This window comes from Electrophorus electricus, chromosome 20, assembly GCF_041902795.1.
Source record: "Electrophorus electricus isolate QZ-2024a chromosome 20, ASM4190279v1, whole genome shotgun sequence".
Lineage (NCBI taxonomy): Eukaryota > Metazoa > Chordata > Actinopteri > Gymnotiformes > Gymnotidae > Electrophorus > Electrophorus electricus.
This window is the reverse complement of record NC_137516.1, coordinates 11,785,780-11,803,456: the sequence shown is the minus strand read 5'-3', so window position 1 is coordinate 11,803,456 and position 17,677 is coordinate 11,785,780. Positions and strand designations below refer to the sequence as shown.

Here is a 17,677-nt window from a genome sequence, read left to right as displayed (position 1 = left end):
TACCTTATAATTGTACAGATGAACATGTGACCATAACCAGGCACATAGTATAGCTTTAGCTCTCCTTCCTGCTTTTGTGCAACAATTAGCTCGCTAGCGTTTATATGAATTGCGATTACAAGCATGTCTTATGTTCATAATCGTTTATATGATGTTTGTTCAAGGTGCCGTGCTGGTTTTCCACTAAGAGTGACACGATGGGTGAGTGGTCTCATAAATCTATGGATGCCTATGTGGATAGCTACTAGCTGACTACTCATATCTAGAAGAATGACGAAAATACTGTGCATGTTCATATTTATTTATAGAGGACATTCGCGTAAATGCTCTTCATCGAAAAGAGTGGGGGGAGAGTAGTCTGAATTGGGTTCTGGTCCCATGTACCAGCTCACACATCGCACTCAGCTTGCTAGCCGCGAGTGGTTCCAAGCCAGCAGGGTTCGCATCAGTTAGCATGCTGAATTGTGCAGTCACCAACGTCTCATGCGTGAACGCCATGCGTTGGCCCAAGTTTTCTGTGCGCTCGCTCATCTGAGTCAGATGATGTCCTGTGAGGGCAGCAATTGGCTCTTGTCTCAGACCTTCCCCGAGATGATTGGGTGAGTGACGAGCACTCTGCATGTGATCTCTACAGTGAGCTTCCTCCCGCTCCGGAAAAGGTTACGTTCACAGCCATCATATATAGAGTTGCCAATATCAAAGTTATTTCGATCATGGTAGTTTTGTAAGTCTAGTCATATTTCATATATTCATAACTTTTTACAAAATAAATAATTCATACATTTATTTTATTTCTTTCATATAATGATTATATAGGATAAAATACTTTAAAGGGGTTTGCCCTCACGCAGACATGGGAAATATGTAAATTGTTGATCAGCGATTGGTTTAACGTAAACATTACTCCACAGGGATTTTGAAAGTTGTTAAAGAACGCGTTCGAGTGATAACCCTTCAAGAGGAATTTCCATTTCGAATCTGTATCAATGAACAAAAAGGAACATAGTGGACTTATTTTTTTAAATTCACAACACTAAAAATATCTTCAAAATTAATTACCTAGAACATTTCATGGATTTCCAATTCTATTTGGAATGCGTTTCCCTGCTGTGTTTCCTATTGGGGCTTAAGATTCCTATCAAAAATCCCAGTCAAACTGTCAAGGTTTAACCAGCAGATGTTACTTTCATGGTCTCTCATTTTAAGCATAAATTCTCATCCACATATCTCATATGAAATAACAGGAATATTGTTTTCAAAACAATCAAAAATCTTTTTGATATTTCCATTTCTATTCCTCCTATTTTCTCTTGTGTCAGCTGTGGAAAAATATGCTTCTTTGTAGACCATTACAATAATAAAAATATTAGAGCACTTTTTTTCAAAATAGCTCATTGCCGTATATTATCTTACTTGAATGGTCTGGTGGAAAACATACCCTGGAAAAACTATTTCAAAAGCTTTGCCTTTTAAATGTATGTTAAAAATCATGTTTACATTACTTAATAGGATCTGTCCAGTTAAAGTGTTTGCTAAATTTGCTAAGGATTTTGATACCAGTTGCTCCTTTTGTGAAGCAAAATATGAAGCATTTGTGCATTTACTTTGACCTTGTACACATGCAGGTAATGCTTCTCTGTTGTGCTTCATTTAATTCAAATTTATATAATGCAACTTTCCTCTCGCCTTTTTATTGGCATTTTAGTTAAAAGATAACATTATGTACTTTTTAGTTAATCTAACTTTCCTAATTTTACATTTATTTCATATTGTCAATATATATGCTATGAAATATGTAAACAATAGTGGTAGCCAATTTTTGCCTTTGGCAGTTATTATAGTTTTAATTCTAAGCAGCACATCCTGAGTTGGTTTTGTTCCTCCCAGTGCGCAAGTACTGCATCAGATGTAGCCCTGCCTGACTTCCTGAAAGGCGCACCACACCGCAAACACCCTGGGGTGACTCACCTCAAAACTCTATGTCTACCTGAGGGGCTCCAGAGAGGAGCTCTGTCTCTCATACACAGTGAGTTAAATTCTAGTTAAATAGGAGTACAAGCCTTCGATGCCCTTTCATTTATTTATTGGTTTGTTTTCTTTTTGTTACATATACTGTCTTAACCTTGTATGTATGGGACTAAACTGAAAGAAAGGAACCATATCTTTAAAGCTCCAGCTTGGATACCATCAATATATGTCATAGGTGGTTCAACAAATGGTTACATAGATTCCCCTGCTGCATTTCAAATAGTTAGCATGGCTTTGAGTAACAGAAAGCATAAACATAAGCATCTGACAGAATATGGCTCACTAATACATGGTTGTTTGCTGTGTTAAAATTTGTAGAATCTGAAGTGAAGGATTTGACTGAACGGGCTGGTAGGCTTACTAATTTCCTGTGGAGTAGGAAGCGTGCAGCTGAAGCCTCTCAGCTGAGGGAGAGAGCCATTGCTCTAGAGAAGAAATGGATGTGGAATGAAAAGGAGCAACAGAGGGGTGAGCTATAGATGGACTAGAGAAAAAAAACTGGTTTTAACAAAGAGGTAAAAAAAAAAAAGAATGATTTCAAGACCACATAGTAAGGATTTTTGAGTGAGGTTTATTGTGTTCATGCTATTCAGATACAGATAAGCACTCCTTTGAAGCTCAAATCAGAAAAAAGGTTTTGACTGAAATGAGGAGGACGACATATCACTGGACACCTCTGAGGTAAAGATGTTGTTCACATTGAGCTCTTGTACTTATTAAGATTTGTGCAATCTGATGTGTAAGATGCCCAACTCATAGGTATGATGAAGAGCTGGGTGTGGTATACATGGCTGCAAGATTAGCAGGTGGCTATGCTGCTGTCCTGAGAGCATTAAATGAGGTAGCACAAATACACCTTTGCTTTTTGGGAGCCAATGATAAAAGTTACTTTAGGTCATCTGTAATGGAGACTTACTTTCACCCATTCTAGATAAAGAAAAGAGATCTTGCATTTACACCATATTCTCTGCTGGACTTTGGCTCAGGGCTTGGAACAGCTCTCTGGTGAGAAAGAAGGCTGATTCATATATATCTTTTTTAATTTTAGTTCTGGATTTCTCATTGAAGTAGCCTTGTAGCCTAGGATTAAACAAGTTTTAGTTATTTTAAATAGGTACTAACAAAGACCCTATCAAATGACTGCCCTTGACAGTACGAAGTTTGTCAGTGTAGATTTTAGTGAATATTTGAATAAATGCTGTAATGACACACCAAATCAGAAAATACATTCAGTCACGAGTAGTAATAACTGTACTGCATGAGGATGAATGATCGGAGACTGAGGTAATTTTCTTTTGACTATCTAATATTAGTCTGTATTTTTTCAAATGAACTGTGTTCCCCAGGGCTTCACACACACTCTGGGGAGTCTCATTGAAGGAGTATGTGTGTGTAGATTCCTGTGGAGCTATGAACACCTTGGCAGAACAGCTTCTTACTGGTAGAGAAAATTCACACATTGAAAAACAGTCTAGACACCAACAGTGTTGACGAGATGTTGACTGTATTTGTGGTTCATCAGGGGGCATTGAGGCAGGTGAACCACTTATCAAACACGTCTACTTCCGTCAGTTCTTTCCTGTCTCCCCAAAGGTGAGTTCAGAGGCTCTCTATGAATATACATGCATGTGGAAAGTCAAATATTCAACAACCATTTGTGCATGCTATAAAGGTTTGAGCTAAGTGAAAATATTATTCTGGGTTCAGCTCAGCAAGATGTTTACCTGGACCAGTCGCTATAATGAAACTAGATCCCTCAGATTTCAGACATTAGTGTTGTTTCCCATGCAGGTCCAGGCCGACCTGGTGGTGGCAGCATTCTCTTTATCAGAGATGGCCACCCAGCATGATCGACAAGAAACAGTTCTTACACTCTGGAGGAAAACCAGCTCCTATCTTGTTAGTGACCATTGCTAACTTTTATCCACATGTAGAGTTCATATATTTTTCCCATAATAAACATCTGGTTAAATTTGAGGTACTGGTGGAAAATGGAACGAAAGAAGGACACCAGATCTTAATGGAAGCCAGAGATGTATTACTTAAGGTACGTATAATTGTGTTCTACTTAATTAGCAGCAAGGCATGTTCTGGGGCTAAAAATATGAACTATATACTTACATGATGTGGTAGTTTTTGTGATTTCTTTATCTGCACATTTAGAGTGAAGAGAAGGTGACTCCTGACTCTAGGAGATCAAGGACGTTTGCACCTGTGTGTTTGGTTTGACTCCTGCTACCTATCATTTACCACTCATGATCACTTTGCTCTTTTCAGTGTTTTGTGCCTCAGTATGCACTTACTCTACTGTGGTGTCTCTGATTTCGGTCTGTTTGCAGTGCACTCATGAAATGCCTTGTCCTAAGCTGCTTAGCCAGAAAGTAGTTCCCTGCAACTTTATCCAGTCCTACTACCCTCTGCCCTTACGAGGGGTAAGTTATCTGTACCACAGAGGTCCCAGTTCAGAAAAAGAAGGGGGGAAAAAAAAAAAAAACAAAAAAAAAAACACACACTGCTTTAAACACTTCAGCTGGTCCCCATATTTCCTTTCTGACTGATTTCTTAACCAGAAGAATCCGGAGAGGGAGCAGGAGAAGTTCAGTTACCTTATCATGTCCAGGGTGAAGCAGAAAAGCGTAGGACAGGTGGACTGGGCTCGGCTGACCGGCCCGGTTCATCGCAGGTCCAGGCATGTGCAGTGCCAGGTCTGCTGCTCCAATGGAGAACTCAGACAGTTCGCTGTCACTAAACGCCGCCATGGACGGTACCTTATGTTCTCTGACATACACTACTATTAATTTTATGTTTGCACAGAGTTTCATTTACAACCCAATACATCATTTACTGTGCAAAGCTCTTTTAAATAGTGATGTGTAATATTGCAACTTACAAGTTAAACATTTGGCAAATGATGGATTTTGGTGTGGTCTCCTAATACCAATTTCCCCACCCCTACAGACATATGTACCGATGTGCGCGGAGTTGTGACTGGGGAGACCAGCTGCCAGTAATCCAAGCAGAGGAAAACAATCCTACAGACGAAACACATGACTCATACGCTGGTACAGACACCATGGTCTGAACAGCTAACACTGATGAAGACCCTTCCCATGTTACTGGTTATTTTTGCAGTAGAGAATGTGGGGAAAGACTGAATGCAATTCTGAAGTATTGCAGGAAGGATCACTGCAGTGATCAAACAGTTTCCCTGTCGAAGCTCAGAAATATAAATTAATTGAAGCAATATGGTGTCTGTACAAATTATTTTATACCTCGGAAAACGTAGATGACCATCCATTCACAGAGTATTTACAATGCAATTTCGTTTGGGATCAATAAAGTCTTATCTTCAACATTGTTCATTGACTATATATTTAGATCATTATAGTGTTATTATACATGGACTGCCATGGTATCATTTCTGCATCAATTAGCCATGGCATATCTGTACAGGAACTACATTTCATAACCACTATTTTGGGAACAATCAGTTTCGAACAATTTCTTGTAAGGCCGACCTTAGATCTTGGTACTGAAACTTGTAACCAGACTCCAGTGTTCGCTTTGGTATAACTCTTTGTCCTTGAGTGAGGATAACCGCTCTCTCTGAGCCCAGCACGGTGTCCAGGAAGAAGCCCGGCACAGGAAACATGGTTGGCCATTTCAGGAGGTGCCCCAACTCCTTGGTGAATTCAAAGTTGGTTTTGAGTGATGGAGCAACTCCATTAAACACTTCTGGGTGTGGAGAAAGGGGAGATCTTGAGGGTTCAAGACTCTGCGCGATTATCCCAGCCAGGTCTGAGACGTGGATCCAAGGGAAGGGCTGTCGCCCGGAGCCCAGGGGTCCTCCAAGTCCCAGCCGGAACGGGGTCAGCATCTGCTTCATTGCCCCACCATCTCGTCCCAACACAGCCCCTGAGAAAGAGGCCACTCATGTTCCTCCAACAGCAGATCATATTACATTTTGGCAATCAACTGTTATTGTTAACCATTAATCTTTGTATTTTCATCATCACAGCTCTCATCAAGTAGTCCAGTGTTTTTCACTCCTGGTTCTGGAGGGTCACGGACCTGAGTGAGCTAAAATAAGGTCATTATTGGGCCTTTTAAGATGAGACAAGTGTGCCAGAGCAAAGTGTAGGGGCCCTCTAGGATCAGAAGTAAAGAACACTGAAGTCCTTAAAAGACATGTAGGATACCTGGTCTAATCACCACCTGTCTGGTATTCTTGGCAGCATTCTCAGGGAGATGAGCTGCCTCTTCCCACTCTTTCACCAGTTGAGACAGGAAGTCAAAAGGCACCCACTCGCTGTCCTCTGTGTATTGTGTCTGAAGACAGGGCTTGTAACATGCTGCCAGCCAAGAATGGTAATGAACACAAACATGATCAAGGCCAAGAATTACATAATGTATGATCTACTAAGATCCATTATTTAATTTTCACATAACTTGCAGGGAGGTCTAAATTATGCTCACCCACACCAGTGATCAGGACCCATGAATGCGGAGGAGTAGTGGAGGCAGCGATAGCATGAGCTAAAGCTCTCGTAGTGTCTACTCGACTGGAAACCAGATCCTTCTTGTAATGGTTATTCCACCTATGTGATTAAAGTAAATTAGCCAGAGATGGTGTGTAAATAACCTACAGATTATAGACATAAAATGGTTATGTAATGGAAAGTGATACCACACATTTTATCGCCATGGAGAGAGTGGATATTCTGTTTGTTCTAACTATTACAACATTACTGAATGAGGATAGGAAATGATAATTTATTAGGAAAAAACAGGAGATGTTCAAAGTCTAAAAAAACCCATTCCCAACCACTGCATAGAAGGAAATCCAATGCAAGCAAGGACACTAGCAACACTTACACATATCTACTTTTTGACACATCTACATTGGCATTACAGGCCTAAATCAGTCCACAAGAAAAGGTTATTTGTATAAGGACTGACCATCTCATTGGGTTCATGATGTTCTCACCAGCAAGATTCACCACACCTTCACAATGTGGCAGGCCACCAGATTCCAGAGCAGCCTTTAGAGCAAACACATGTGGGGAAAAAGGGCAACAGACAGATAATCTGAGTTTTTTTGTAGGTTGTCATGCAGAGATTCCCAATCCTGTCCTTACGGACCTCAAATAGTCCACGTTTTAGTTTTAGTCCATCACTAAGGTAAGCCAGTCAGATAAAATAGAACTATACACGAATGTCTACATTGTTTTACACACTCATTAAAGTACACTTCTTCAGAAGCTAGCAAGTGTGCACTTATTTCCTAGGAAATGTGTCTTCGAAATGTCTATATTTCTATACTTTATTGTGGTTTTGACTGGTGTGTGACTGGACTGCATGTGATATATAAAAAAAACAAAAAAAACAAAAACCCAGCACTAGAGGAGGAATGGGGCAACAACTTATATAGTAGCCCTGCCACACTGCTGAAGGGCTTTATTTAATCAAATATGCTCATTATTTGCATATCAACATACACTCAATTACACACCATAAAAAAAGACATACAGGACTGTTCAACAGTCAAGGCTAACGTTCATTCACACTACCCACAGAAAACAGATTAGGTTTGTAACTGAAACAGTATTGTGGAACTCTGCTGGTGTTTGAGAACTGAATAGAATATCAATGGTAAACACCATGAGCATCATACCCATGTAATTCTTCCTGGGCCAGGCTGTCTGGAAATGATGGTGACCTCATGACCTTTGCCCCTTAGCATTTGGATGAGTTCACGCCCGACAAAACCTGACCCTCCACCTGAAAAGGTGGGCATGAGGAAAATTGTAAGAAAATTTAAAATCACCAGGAATGCTCAGCAACCTATATTTTTGCGTAGCTCTACAGAACTGCACTCACTGGACTTACAAAAAGGTTCACCTTAGAAACTTAATAAGACAAAGGTATTACTTTTTTTAACGCTAGTTCTTAAAAATACTGTTAAAATCCAAGTAGGGTTACAGGTCGATGTTACCTAATGGAGTAGAACAACGTAAAAAAAATACCAATGTCTGCACTACTAAGAGTACAACGCGTGTTTTCATGAGCCAAAAATATAAAACACGTTCAAAGAGATTCCACAAAATAACTTACCAATCAATACTCTCATTTTGTTGCCTGGTGACAGAAAATTTTCTTTGCTTGTTTAGCTAGTCAGCCTGCGATAAGCAAATATTTTTAACACTATTGACCTCAGCAGCGCTTTATGCACTTCCCATGTGACGAATGACGGAACGATGAGGTAGCCATATTGGTAAGGGAAATGGCGTGCCATAAAGTCAAGAGATCCTGGGAAGTATTAATATTGATTCTTCTATTTGATCAGGTTTAATTAAAGCCTTAATTTATCTGCCTTTCACACAAAACATATTAGTTACGCTTATGTACAATAAGTGTTGTGGCAAAAGTGAAAACGACAACATATTTAAAAATGACATTTTTCCGATATTTTCTCCTTTTAGCTACCATTATTACCATTATTTTAGCTATCATTATTGATAGCCTGTATAAGCAAAGATATAAAAGACGGTATTATGACATAAAGACATGCACATGAAACGTATTGAATGTAAAATGAATACTTTATTTTAAAATATGTTTAATGGGTTTTGTTCACGCTGATTAGGTGAGCAGCCGGAAGTGTGATGATTTCTCGAAACAAACACGTGGTTGGTGAGCAGATAAATACGACCACATGGGAGCGTTTCGTTCTTTCCTATTTAAGATGAGCACGCTTAAGCTAGTTTAAGTGTTGCGTTTACAAGGGTGTTTGTGGGTCTTTTTTTATTGTATTTTTGAAAACTTTCTTCAACGGGCGTTATTTCAGTCAAGGACTAAGATGGCTGCAAAAAATGAGTTTGCAGTTAATCCTTTTATTAGATAAATTACCGTCAAGATCTACTTAGCTGTGTTGACTTATGTGTTTAAACAAACAACTAGCTAGACAATTGCTTAGACGTGTGTTTTAATAGCAAACATTGTTTATTAAAACGCTTCTGCAGATTGATCAGTGTTTCTTCTTTGTGTGAGGCCCTGTGAAGCATGCAATATAAAGGTAAGATCGAGTACATTAGTGTTCAGAGTTCTCTTTCTGTTTTGCTATTACCGAATCGGCAGGTACACGCATCCATCCAAACTAGCAGGCTATACTGCTAGATGTCGCAATTTGTTATATTTGTGCCGGCTTGATGGGTCTCGATACAGCTTTGTCCTGATTTGATGATTTTTGCAGTCCGTGTTTCACCTGAGTAATAATGATTACACAATTAACTGCACTGATCAGGATTAACTAGTTAATGAAAGTGATGTGGGGTGGCGTGAAGGTGAATCCTTCATTCGTTGACGTTCTTTCCGTTTCATTCGTTACAGGCAACCGTTTCTCATCATGGGTATGTTTGTCAATTATTTCTATTACAGCGAGTCCATCACCTTTAATGTAGTGATTACTTGCGTTCTGTGTACCTTACATATTTGGTACCATGAACATCTTATTTCTCCTTTTTAACAGGTCTCCGCTACGTGACTTGACGGTTGGCCGGTATGACATTTGTACACAAGAATGCATGTAATGTACATGCAATCCTTAAGCAGTGTCGGTGAGATCTTGTAATGACCCGTAACCACTGTGTACTTTTGCCTAAAGGCTGGGGGTCTCGGTTTACAATTTTTTTTTTCCATTTGTCACAATTGTTTAATCTATTTAAATAAAGTATGGTTAAAATCCCAGTGTTGGAATTGAAAATTGGTACTTTATCTTGGGGGTGGTAGTGGAGTTGCTTCAGAAATGTTACAAAAAAGTTGCAAATGCTGTTCCTAAATTCTGAAATGGTTTTGGAGACCACGTGAAGGCTGGCTTAAAAAAAAGTCTTGTTCCCCCATGTAGGAGGGTATCATTTAGTGACAGACAAATTAAAAGTGCAGCCACATGCTGTTGCTGTATGTAGGGTAAGTGGGAGTATTGTGCATCATACAAGTGGGCAAGTGTCATCCCCTTAGTATTGCCATGGCCATAATGACAATTCCACAAAATGGTACAACGAAATGTCTCTGATCCAGTTTGGAGTTCAGTTCCAGATGTCAGTGAGCGACATGTAGGGCAACAGCAGATGTTCATCCCATTTGCAACCTGGGCAGTGCTTCAGGAAAGTCTTGATTTTGGATGTTAAGACACTGAAGTGTTCCTTTCAGCCTAGAACAGGCAGGTTCTATGGGCTGCTTTAACAAAAGAAACTACACCCTACCTTTTTAATATTTAATCAGAAAATGGTAAGTGCCACTAAGGGTGAGGATGAGCTTCCTGTGGACTTTTCCTTTGAAATTGCTCTTTGGTGATGGAGGATGCTCACATAGCTGCTTACTATTTTTCCATGTGGAAGCAGGAATTTCCACTAGTGTCTGAACTGAAATGCCTCCTGTTCATGTTGAAAGCCAAACACTTGGGCACAATGCCTGACCAGCTTTAAACATCTATAAAAACTTAAGGTACAGAAGTGACTTCTTCAAATGTGTTGACCTTGATGCCTAGTTCTACAGCTATATTCCCATTCCTCAATTTAAAAATGAAATGATGTAACTTTTGTTGAGTGTGAGACTTATTCTGGTTGGCTTTACATTATCATGGTGATCATTTGGTAGGTTCAGTACTGCAATGTTGGTCCAATCCCTTTGTTATACAGGCAATCCTACTACATAGGTTGGTATGTGCCGTAGTAAACCACTGCATGCTGTGAACAATCCATGAACACTGGTGCACTCTGGGTAACTGCACTACTATATGGGGGAGATGATGTCCCATGACACTAGGACAATGTTAAAAAGGTCTAACTCAAATCTAATTTTATATAGCCCCTATTGTGCCAGCCAAAGAGAACAGTAGTGAAGAAATGGGTACCAAAACTCAAAGGGGGCATCCTCCTCCAACAGACACAATTGCAATACTAAACGATAGAGTGCACAATAAGTAGTGAGGGGGGGAAGTGTCTGCTTTGGTTTTCTAGAAGTCCTAGTCTAAACATTACAGTGCCAATGCAGACACATGTAGAAAAATCCCACACTGATAATTGTCTAAATATCACTTAACATTGTATAGCATGAAATATCTGAAAAATAAGGAGGGAATAAACTCATTCTAAACACAAAAAATGCATTGTTACATAATTGGAGGAGCCTTGAAAGGGTCAGTCTGCCTCAGCCGTGGAAAGTGCTGTAAAGTAAGGAAAATGCACCCAATTAAGCCAGCTAAAGGCAAATCTGGCGTATGGCAGTAGTTTTCAGTTGTAACTAATGCAGATAGACATCAGCTTCAATTTGCTTGCTCTGACAAATATAAAGTACTGGTGAACAGCAGCCACACATGGGTACCTCTGGCTTGAAGTGTCCTGTTTGCAGAGTTCAAAAGGCACAAACATTAGTTGACTTGGTGGGGTGAATATCAAAGTGCCAAATATTTTAAAGAAGGAATAACAGGAAAATGTGCTGAATTCATCTGCATGGACATAGGAGTATTTCACAGTCTTTGGTTAAGGCTTGTTCAAACTACATTCTTATTTTTCTAAGATACCTTAATCTAATCTAGCCTCCTTGCCATTTTTATATGTATTTTTATTTTTATGGAGGCCATTTAATTTTGTATTTTATGTTGTTTGAATCAATGTATAGCCTATAAATGTTCTGTATTTAATTTTTTGGCTTGTGTTTACTCAGAATAAACAGCGTATGCTTCAGTGGATAATATCCTACATGTTTCTTTTATATTACATTATTCCTTGATGTCCATTTACAGGATTTGTGTGGGTCTGTTACAAAAAACTCATAATTTAACAAATTTTATAGAAACAATTTCCAACTTCTCTTTATCCCTTAGAATTAAACAAGGGATTTTTTGTTACTGTGCATTTTTGATAAATAAATGAGACAAATGAGCTCAAATGTTCTGTTTGGCTGACCCTGTATTGTGCCTCATTCAAAAAGCACACAGCTGAAACATGCCTGAGAACTGCAATGTAAGTGGGTGGGGCTAAACTGCTCTAGGATGAATAGATGAATAAATTAATTTGTTCTTGTAATTTCAAAACAAACTGATTTTACATCTTGTATTTCATGAATTGTATGGACTGGGGGAATTAAAGGTGTGTTTTGAAACTTGTAAACAATATTTAGATACTATTTCAAAATTATTTCAAAAAAGCAAGGGAAATTCAGTTTTACATAATAGGGAACCTTTTAACAGTAAAATTAAATCAGACAGCTGTCCATTAGCTATATTATTTCAGGGGAAAGAGAATGTTAAACACTGGATGATGTTTACACTCTTACAAGACTGCAGGAAAAAGCAGGCAGGAGCAGGACGAATGTTGCAGATTTTTGACAGATGGGAGTGGGATGAGTAATAGTCGGAGCTGGCAGGAGTGGTAATTAAAGAATCAGTCCCATACAGAACTCTAGTGTTGAGGAAATTCACAGAACATTTATACTAAACATTAAATGGAAATTGAAGTTGTTGAATATTCAGTTAATTATGAAAATGTCATTAAGAAAATAAATATGTCATCAAGAAAAATATTGGCATTCAGGCTGGTAACATTATTTGTAGCCTAAAGAATATTACCATTAGGGATACAGATTAGTTAAATCAGCAGTATGGCTTACGTAAAATGGTAGTTTAACTATCAAAGGTCTTTTGTGCTCATTGATGAATTTAGGTCACAAAGTTTATCACCAATCTGTCTTGTCCTTTGTGCATTGGCAAGAAATTCAGCACTCAGCTTCAAAAACATCTGCTAAAATCTCAAGATTTATTCATTTTTATAAAACAGAGTAACAAAAATCTTCTAATTTCTTCTATATAACCTGAATGTCTTTGAGACAGTTCCATCCCCTTTATCTGCAGGCTTCACAATCAATGCTCCATTTTGACTTGACTCACAATGTAATTTTGAAGAGCTTCATTCTCATTTTAGAAATATTGTGTCTGGTCTTAGGCTGTCAAAAAAGCGTTTCAACATCCCTATCAACCATGTGACAAAATATATTGATAAAAGCACTTTAATCATCTTTAAACACTTAAGAGATTAACCAGCTACGGGTAACTGTATTTGTGTATTCTCAGGAAAATATTTTGTAGAGATATAATTTGCATTGAATTTTTCAGTATTTTCTTAAGATGTTTTTTTTTCTCAAGTTGTGGCACTGTCCATGCAGAGCAAAGCCTGTTCCGCATAATATTAATAGTAAAATGAAAACATGTACGTGCACATTATGCTAGATATTCTATGTTAGAGGGAATATTAGTGTATTAGGCCAAGCACTTCTAATTTAACATTCCAAGGTTAAGGTTAAAAGATGTTAAAGAGGTTAAAACTAAAAATGCACTTGTTTCCCTACACTTGAATTAACTAGATATTGGTTAAAAATTGACTGTATTTCTTATCCATATTTTTATCTTATCCATATGGTAAAAACACGGTAACATTCAGATAATTCTCCAAAAATATTCCATACTGTTTTCTAGTAGTACTTTATGGAATAATAGGGGGTACATACATATTTGCACTCAGTATGATTGAGTACACACACACAGTTCCTTGGCATTCCTATGCTCCCTGGAGATAAAAGCTGGGAGAGCCAGAATGAAGAGGACCCAGAGGGCTTCGAGCACAGAGTATAATTCTCCAATGGGCGAGGACGTACATGCGAGGCTACTGCACAGCCACCAGCCTGTGGACAATAGTGGTATAATAGAGGCATACATAATAGTGTTGCACAGGTAGAAAAGCCAAACACCTGACCAAACACCCACAAATGCTTGGCTAGGTACTCCACAAAGAATAGTGTGAGACACATGATGCCACCATCTGCGAATGCTAGGTTTAGGATGAGGAGGGTGGTGACAGCTGCATGTTACAAGAAGGTTTTCCCCCTATGTCTTGGAAAGCAGGACATCAGATGATGAAGTGTTGCGGCCCAACAGATTGGAGAGTAACACTGCACTGTAATTGTAACACTGCATATCTTTTGTTTTTTAAAGATTATGCATGTTTTTGTTTTCATTACTATTGCCAGACAGATATGAATACTATAATGATTTTTTTTATTTCCATATTTGTATGGGAGAGAATAGGAAAATCTTTAGTTATGGTCAACAACACTATGCAGTCAGTCCAATCCTGATATATGTATTTAGTATTCATTATGTAAGTATTTGCACAATGATCAAAAATGCTTTGGTGATTGTGACCTTTTGTGTTTTGAAGTAGAAAGCTAAGGTTTGGAGTGTTGCAGAAAATTGCATTTAAAGCACTGAGAATGGGATTAATGTTTAACTAAATGCAATGTCATTAAGAAAAACTAACATGTTTTTGAGCCAACTGTTTGCTTTTTCCCAAAGATGCATTTAGGTGAATTGAGATTTTTATTTATATTTAAAGGTTTTTAAAAAATGTGATATAATTTTGGAAAGTTTTACCTGATGTAAAAACTGTAATATCTCATCGGTGCATAATGTATCGACATATTACAATCCATAACAAAAATAAAAGTCCTGGATTTGTTATGCATGCATAATGTCCTACACATTAAGCCCTAATTTCACTAATATGCTTAAACAGTTAATGTTCTGAATTTTCATCTTAAACTTCACGCTGTGTTCACATGTGCTTAGTGAGTGTATGCAATCTTGAATTTCCTACAGAAGCATTGCAAGTTTATTCACTTTCTGTCATTTATTCTGGAATCATTGCTATTTTTAGCAGATATCCCTTCCCCATGGTATACAACCATCTGGAGGCCATAAACACTGAGATATTTGTGTTTGTTAGTTGTAAGTTAACACAAGTTGGGGGAAGGTTGTTAAAACTTGCCAGGTAGACAGAATACACTTTACTAAGCATGCCACTCTGATACATTCATGTCCACTGATGTAACATTACTCATCTATCAGAGACAGGCTGTGAAAATTAATTTAAAGAGGTAGTGCTATGTATTCAGAGAGAGAGAATACGTCTCCAATAAGAACTGAAGAGCAAGAAGAGCTAAACAACCAAGTCCTTTTTTAGGCTGTGTGAGAAAATGAATTAAGGTCTACCATCACAACTACTTTTGTTTACTCCATCAACTGACCTCAGGCCTGTGACTAGAGGGTCAAGCCAAAGATTGTAAACATACCCCAACACAAAGCTGGAATCACATTCAAACCACTGGCCAAAATGGGAAGAGCCTGGAAAGAATTTAGGAAACAAAGGAGGGTTGCCATATTGATTACTCACTACTGTGATGGCCCTGAATTCAGAAGAAATGTAGACAGCAGAACTGAAGGATGCAAGCTAAGTTGATGTCTGTTGAACTTTCTCTCTACTTGTCTCTTGTTCTTTCTCTCTCTTTCTAGTCACCAGTGGATAATTCCATTCCCCTGATCTCTGATTTCAGACTTTTTCCTCCTCTTATAAAAGGAAAGGCTTACTATACACAGGCTGCAGCATGCTCAGAGAGAGGGAAAGACGTGTCACACTGTTCCTCACCACCAAACCTTCTGGATTCTCTCATCGGGCACTCTCTCATAATGCCATCCTGTTGGTTTGATGGAAGATGGACACTCTGTCAGTGTCCAGGCACTAAACTCTAAGGTGGCCAGATATGACTGAAAAAATACCTCACATCATTAGAGAATACTGGCTATTCTGAGATTAATTCACATTCTTATTTGGTAGATATCGATGGTTCTATTTTCTGCCATAACAGAGAGGACCTCATGGTGGCTGAGCCAAATGAGGGCAGATAATTGATAAATGAAGATACAAAGATATGTTTTAATATCATGTGGTTTCACAATCATTATAACTGAAATCAACAGCAACAACAGCATCCTTCTTTCTTCATCCTATTGGTCAAAGACAAGGAACATGTCATAGAAAGTGCCAGACTACATGAGCAAATAAAAATTCTGATATGCTAAATATTTTTGTCAGGATGCCATAGGGTGTCCCAGATACCATATTGCTGTTCTTCAATTATGTCACACTACAAGACCCAATCCTTGATTGTGAAGTTTATAATCAGGTGTACCTCACATTTCCAATACTAATTATACAACATCACAACACCCAGCACAAATCAAAGTTGCACCCATGATAATCAGAGTATTATAGATTAGCAAATCTATTAGCAATCCATTAGCCCAGTTTTCTGACTGTTTTTAAGTAGTAGAAAGGGTGAAGAGCATTTCCTTTTGTGCTGGGAGTATGCTGGTTGCTACTATGCTGCTCTGATATTTTAGTTGTCCCTTGTTTTGCTGAAAGTTGGCTAGTAGCTGCAATGATGCTTTGACCTTTTAGACAGTTGTCCCAGTTTTCTAGAGTTGCTGTGAAGCCCATCTATGGAGATGAGACTCTGCTGTTGAAGTGAGACTATGCATGTACTGGGGGTTAGATTAGTCTACCCTCAGGACGCTGGTGTGGTGTTTAGTGGAGGGTAAATTGGAGTGGTTCTGAGGTTATTGCAGGAAGAAATATAGTTGATTAGGCCAACATAGTGTGGACGTGAGACACCGTTAGGTTGGATTCTAAATTAAATATAGCATACATAGCTATAATTAATCTATGCATAGCTTCATCTATGCATAGCTTGGCTTGGTACTGGCACAATTTCCTTGAGTGTGCTCTTTAGGATTGCAGATACCCAGTTTTAGACTACCCAGTCCTGTGACCCATGTAAATCAAAAGGGCTTGTAGGTGTGGCTCTAAGATATATTTGACTTGGAATCCGTGTTCCAGAACCAATCCTATTAGATTCTTATATCTTTCACTGCATTTTTAATTGGGTTCTTTTTGTATTATTATGGGGGTTTTTTCTGAAATAATAATGAATGTAGATTTTGGGAAATTGTCAACATGGTCATGCAGTTCCTAGTGCACATAAAAGAACCTGAGCTGCCTTTTTATGTTAGTAGATTCCTAATTAGTGTCACGGAACGCTCGCCTCCTGTGAGTCACGTGGTTTGGCCCACCACGTGCAGTGGGAGGGCTGTGTTTGCAATCACACCTGCACTTTGTTTGTCTCAATGTAGATAAACCCGTGTTAAAGGGTGCAGGGTGCGGGTTATTGTCGACATAACGTGCAGATGTAACATAGTCAATGTTCATTGTATTAGTGTTCACCGTATGTGTTTAATGTTAATTGTTTCTTGTTTGTATCAATCATGAGTGATTCTTGTGAGTGCCATTAGTGTTTCATGTTAAATGTGAATAAAAGTTCGTCCCAGTCGGAGGAGTCTGTGCGTCCTGCCCCTCGCCCTACGGCACTCGGGCCACTGCATGTTACAATTAGCCAATGGGTGGCATAATCAGTTACATTCATTATAAATCTGGTCCACATTCCTCATTCCCAAGTTCATTGTTAGTTTCAATTATTAAATATTTTTCTCATTACACCTTGCACCACATCTTTCCTACCCACCACACCCTAATAGACAGGTTTATAGTTACAGTAATTACTGCCTCTACTGTGCTTAGCAGGAAATATCCTTGAGCATAAAAAACATTCTTTTGGATGGCACTGCTGTATGTAACTAAACAGGCCCATTTATTGTTGAAACCTTTTATTATAAAGTTCTTTGAAAGAACTTTAAAATACGAAA

The 17,677-nt window shown here is 38.5% G+C and overlaps 2 protein-coding genes and 1 long non-coding RNA gene across 4 annotated transcripts; 2 read left to right on the top strand and 1 right to left on the bottom strand.

The window, feature by feature from the left end:
* The first annotated feature begins 20 nt into the window (after positions 1-20).
* On the top strand, positions 21-5,381 carry mettl17 (methyltransferase like 17). Of its 2 annotated transcripts, none has more exons than XM_027020903.2 (14): positions 21-201; positions 1,888-2,026; positions 2,347-2,496; positions 2,622-2,709; positions 2,788-2,869; positions 2,960-3,033; positions 3,375-3,469; positions 3,551-3,621; positions 3,820-3,927; positions 4,007-4,075; positions 4,192-4,242; positions 4,368-4,460; positions 4,602-4,792; positions 4,987-5,381. In XM_027020903.2, the coding sequence occupies exons 1-14, from the start codon at positions 124-126 to the stop codon at positions 5,108-5,110; spliced, it is 1,413 nt and encodes a 470-aa protein (XP_026876704.2). In that variant the 5' UTR covers positions 21-123; the 3' UTR covers positions 5,111-5,381. The 2 variants fall into 2 exon arrangements, with proteins under 2 accessions (XP_026876704.2, XP_026876702.2); XM_027020901.2 differs by having other exon boundaries at positions 4,599-4,792.
* On the bottom strand, positions 5,278-8,279 carry sdr39u1 (short chain dehydrogenase/reductase family 39U, member 1). The gene is made up of 6 exons (XM_027020905.3): positions 8,143-8,279; positions 7,703-7,809; positions 6,988-7,070; positions 6,505-6,626; positions 6,228-6,380; positions 5,278-5,943 (listed from the first exon to the last, which is right to left on the bottom strand). The coding sequence occupies exons 1-6, from the start codon at positions 8,156-8,158 to the stop codon at positions 5,516-5,518; spliced, it is 909 nt and encodes a 302-aa protein (XP_026876706.2). The 5' UTR covers positions 8,159-8,279; the 3' UTR covers positions 5,278-5,515.
* Positions 8,280-8,753: 474 nt separating this feature from the next.
* LOC113584138 (uncharacterized) lies at positions 8,754-9,774 on the top strand. Its single transcript, XR_003411385.3, has 3 exons — positions 8,754-9,103; positions 9,418-9,437; positions 9,557-9,774. It is a non-coding gene; the product is annotated as an uncharacterized LOC113584138 (long non-coding RNA).
* The last annotated feature ends 7,903 nt before the right edge of the window (positions 9,775-17,677 follow it).

Coding starts and splice junctions, on each gene's coding strand:
- sdr39u1 (XM_027020905.3), bottom strand. Junction 6,627..6,987: donor ATCATGAACCCAATGAGATG/GTCAGTCCTTAT, acceptor TTAATCACATAG/GTGGAATAACCATTACAAGA. Junction 6,381..6,504: donor GGTCCTGATCACTGGTGTGG/GTGAGCATAATT, acceptor CTTGGCTGGCAG/CATGTTACAAGCCCTGTCTT.
- mettl17 (XM_027020901.2), top strand. CDS start 124: ATGTCTTATGTTCATAATCGTTTATATGATGTTTGTTCAAGGTGCCGT. Junction 4,076..4,191: donor CCAGAGATGTATTACTTAAG/GTACGTATAATT, acceptor CTGCACATTTAG/AGTGAAGAGAAGGTGACTCC. Junction 4,461..4,598: donor ACCCTCTGCCCTTACGAGGG/GTAAGTTATCTG, acceptor TTTCTTAACCAG/AAGAATCCGGAGAGGGAGCA.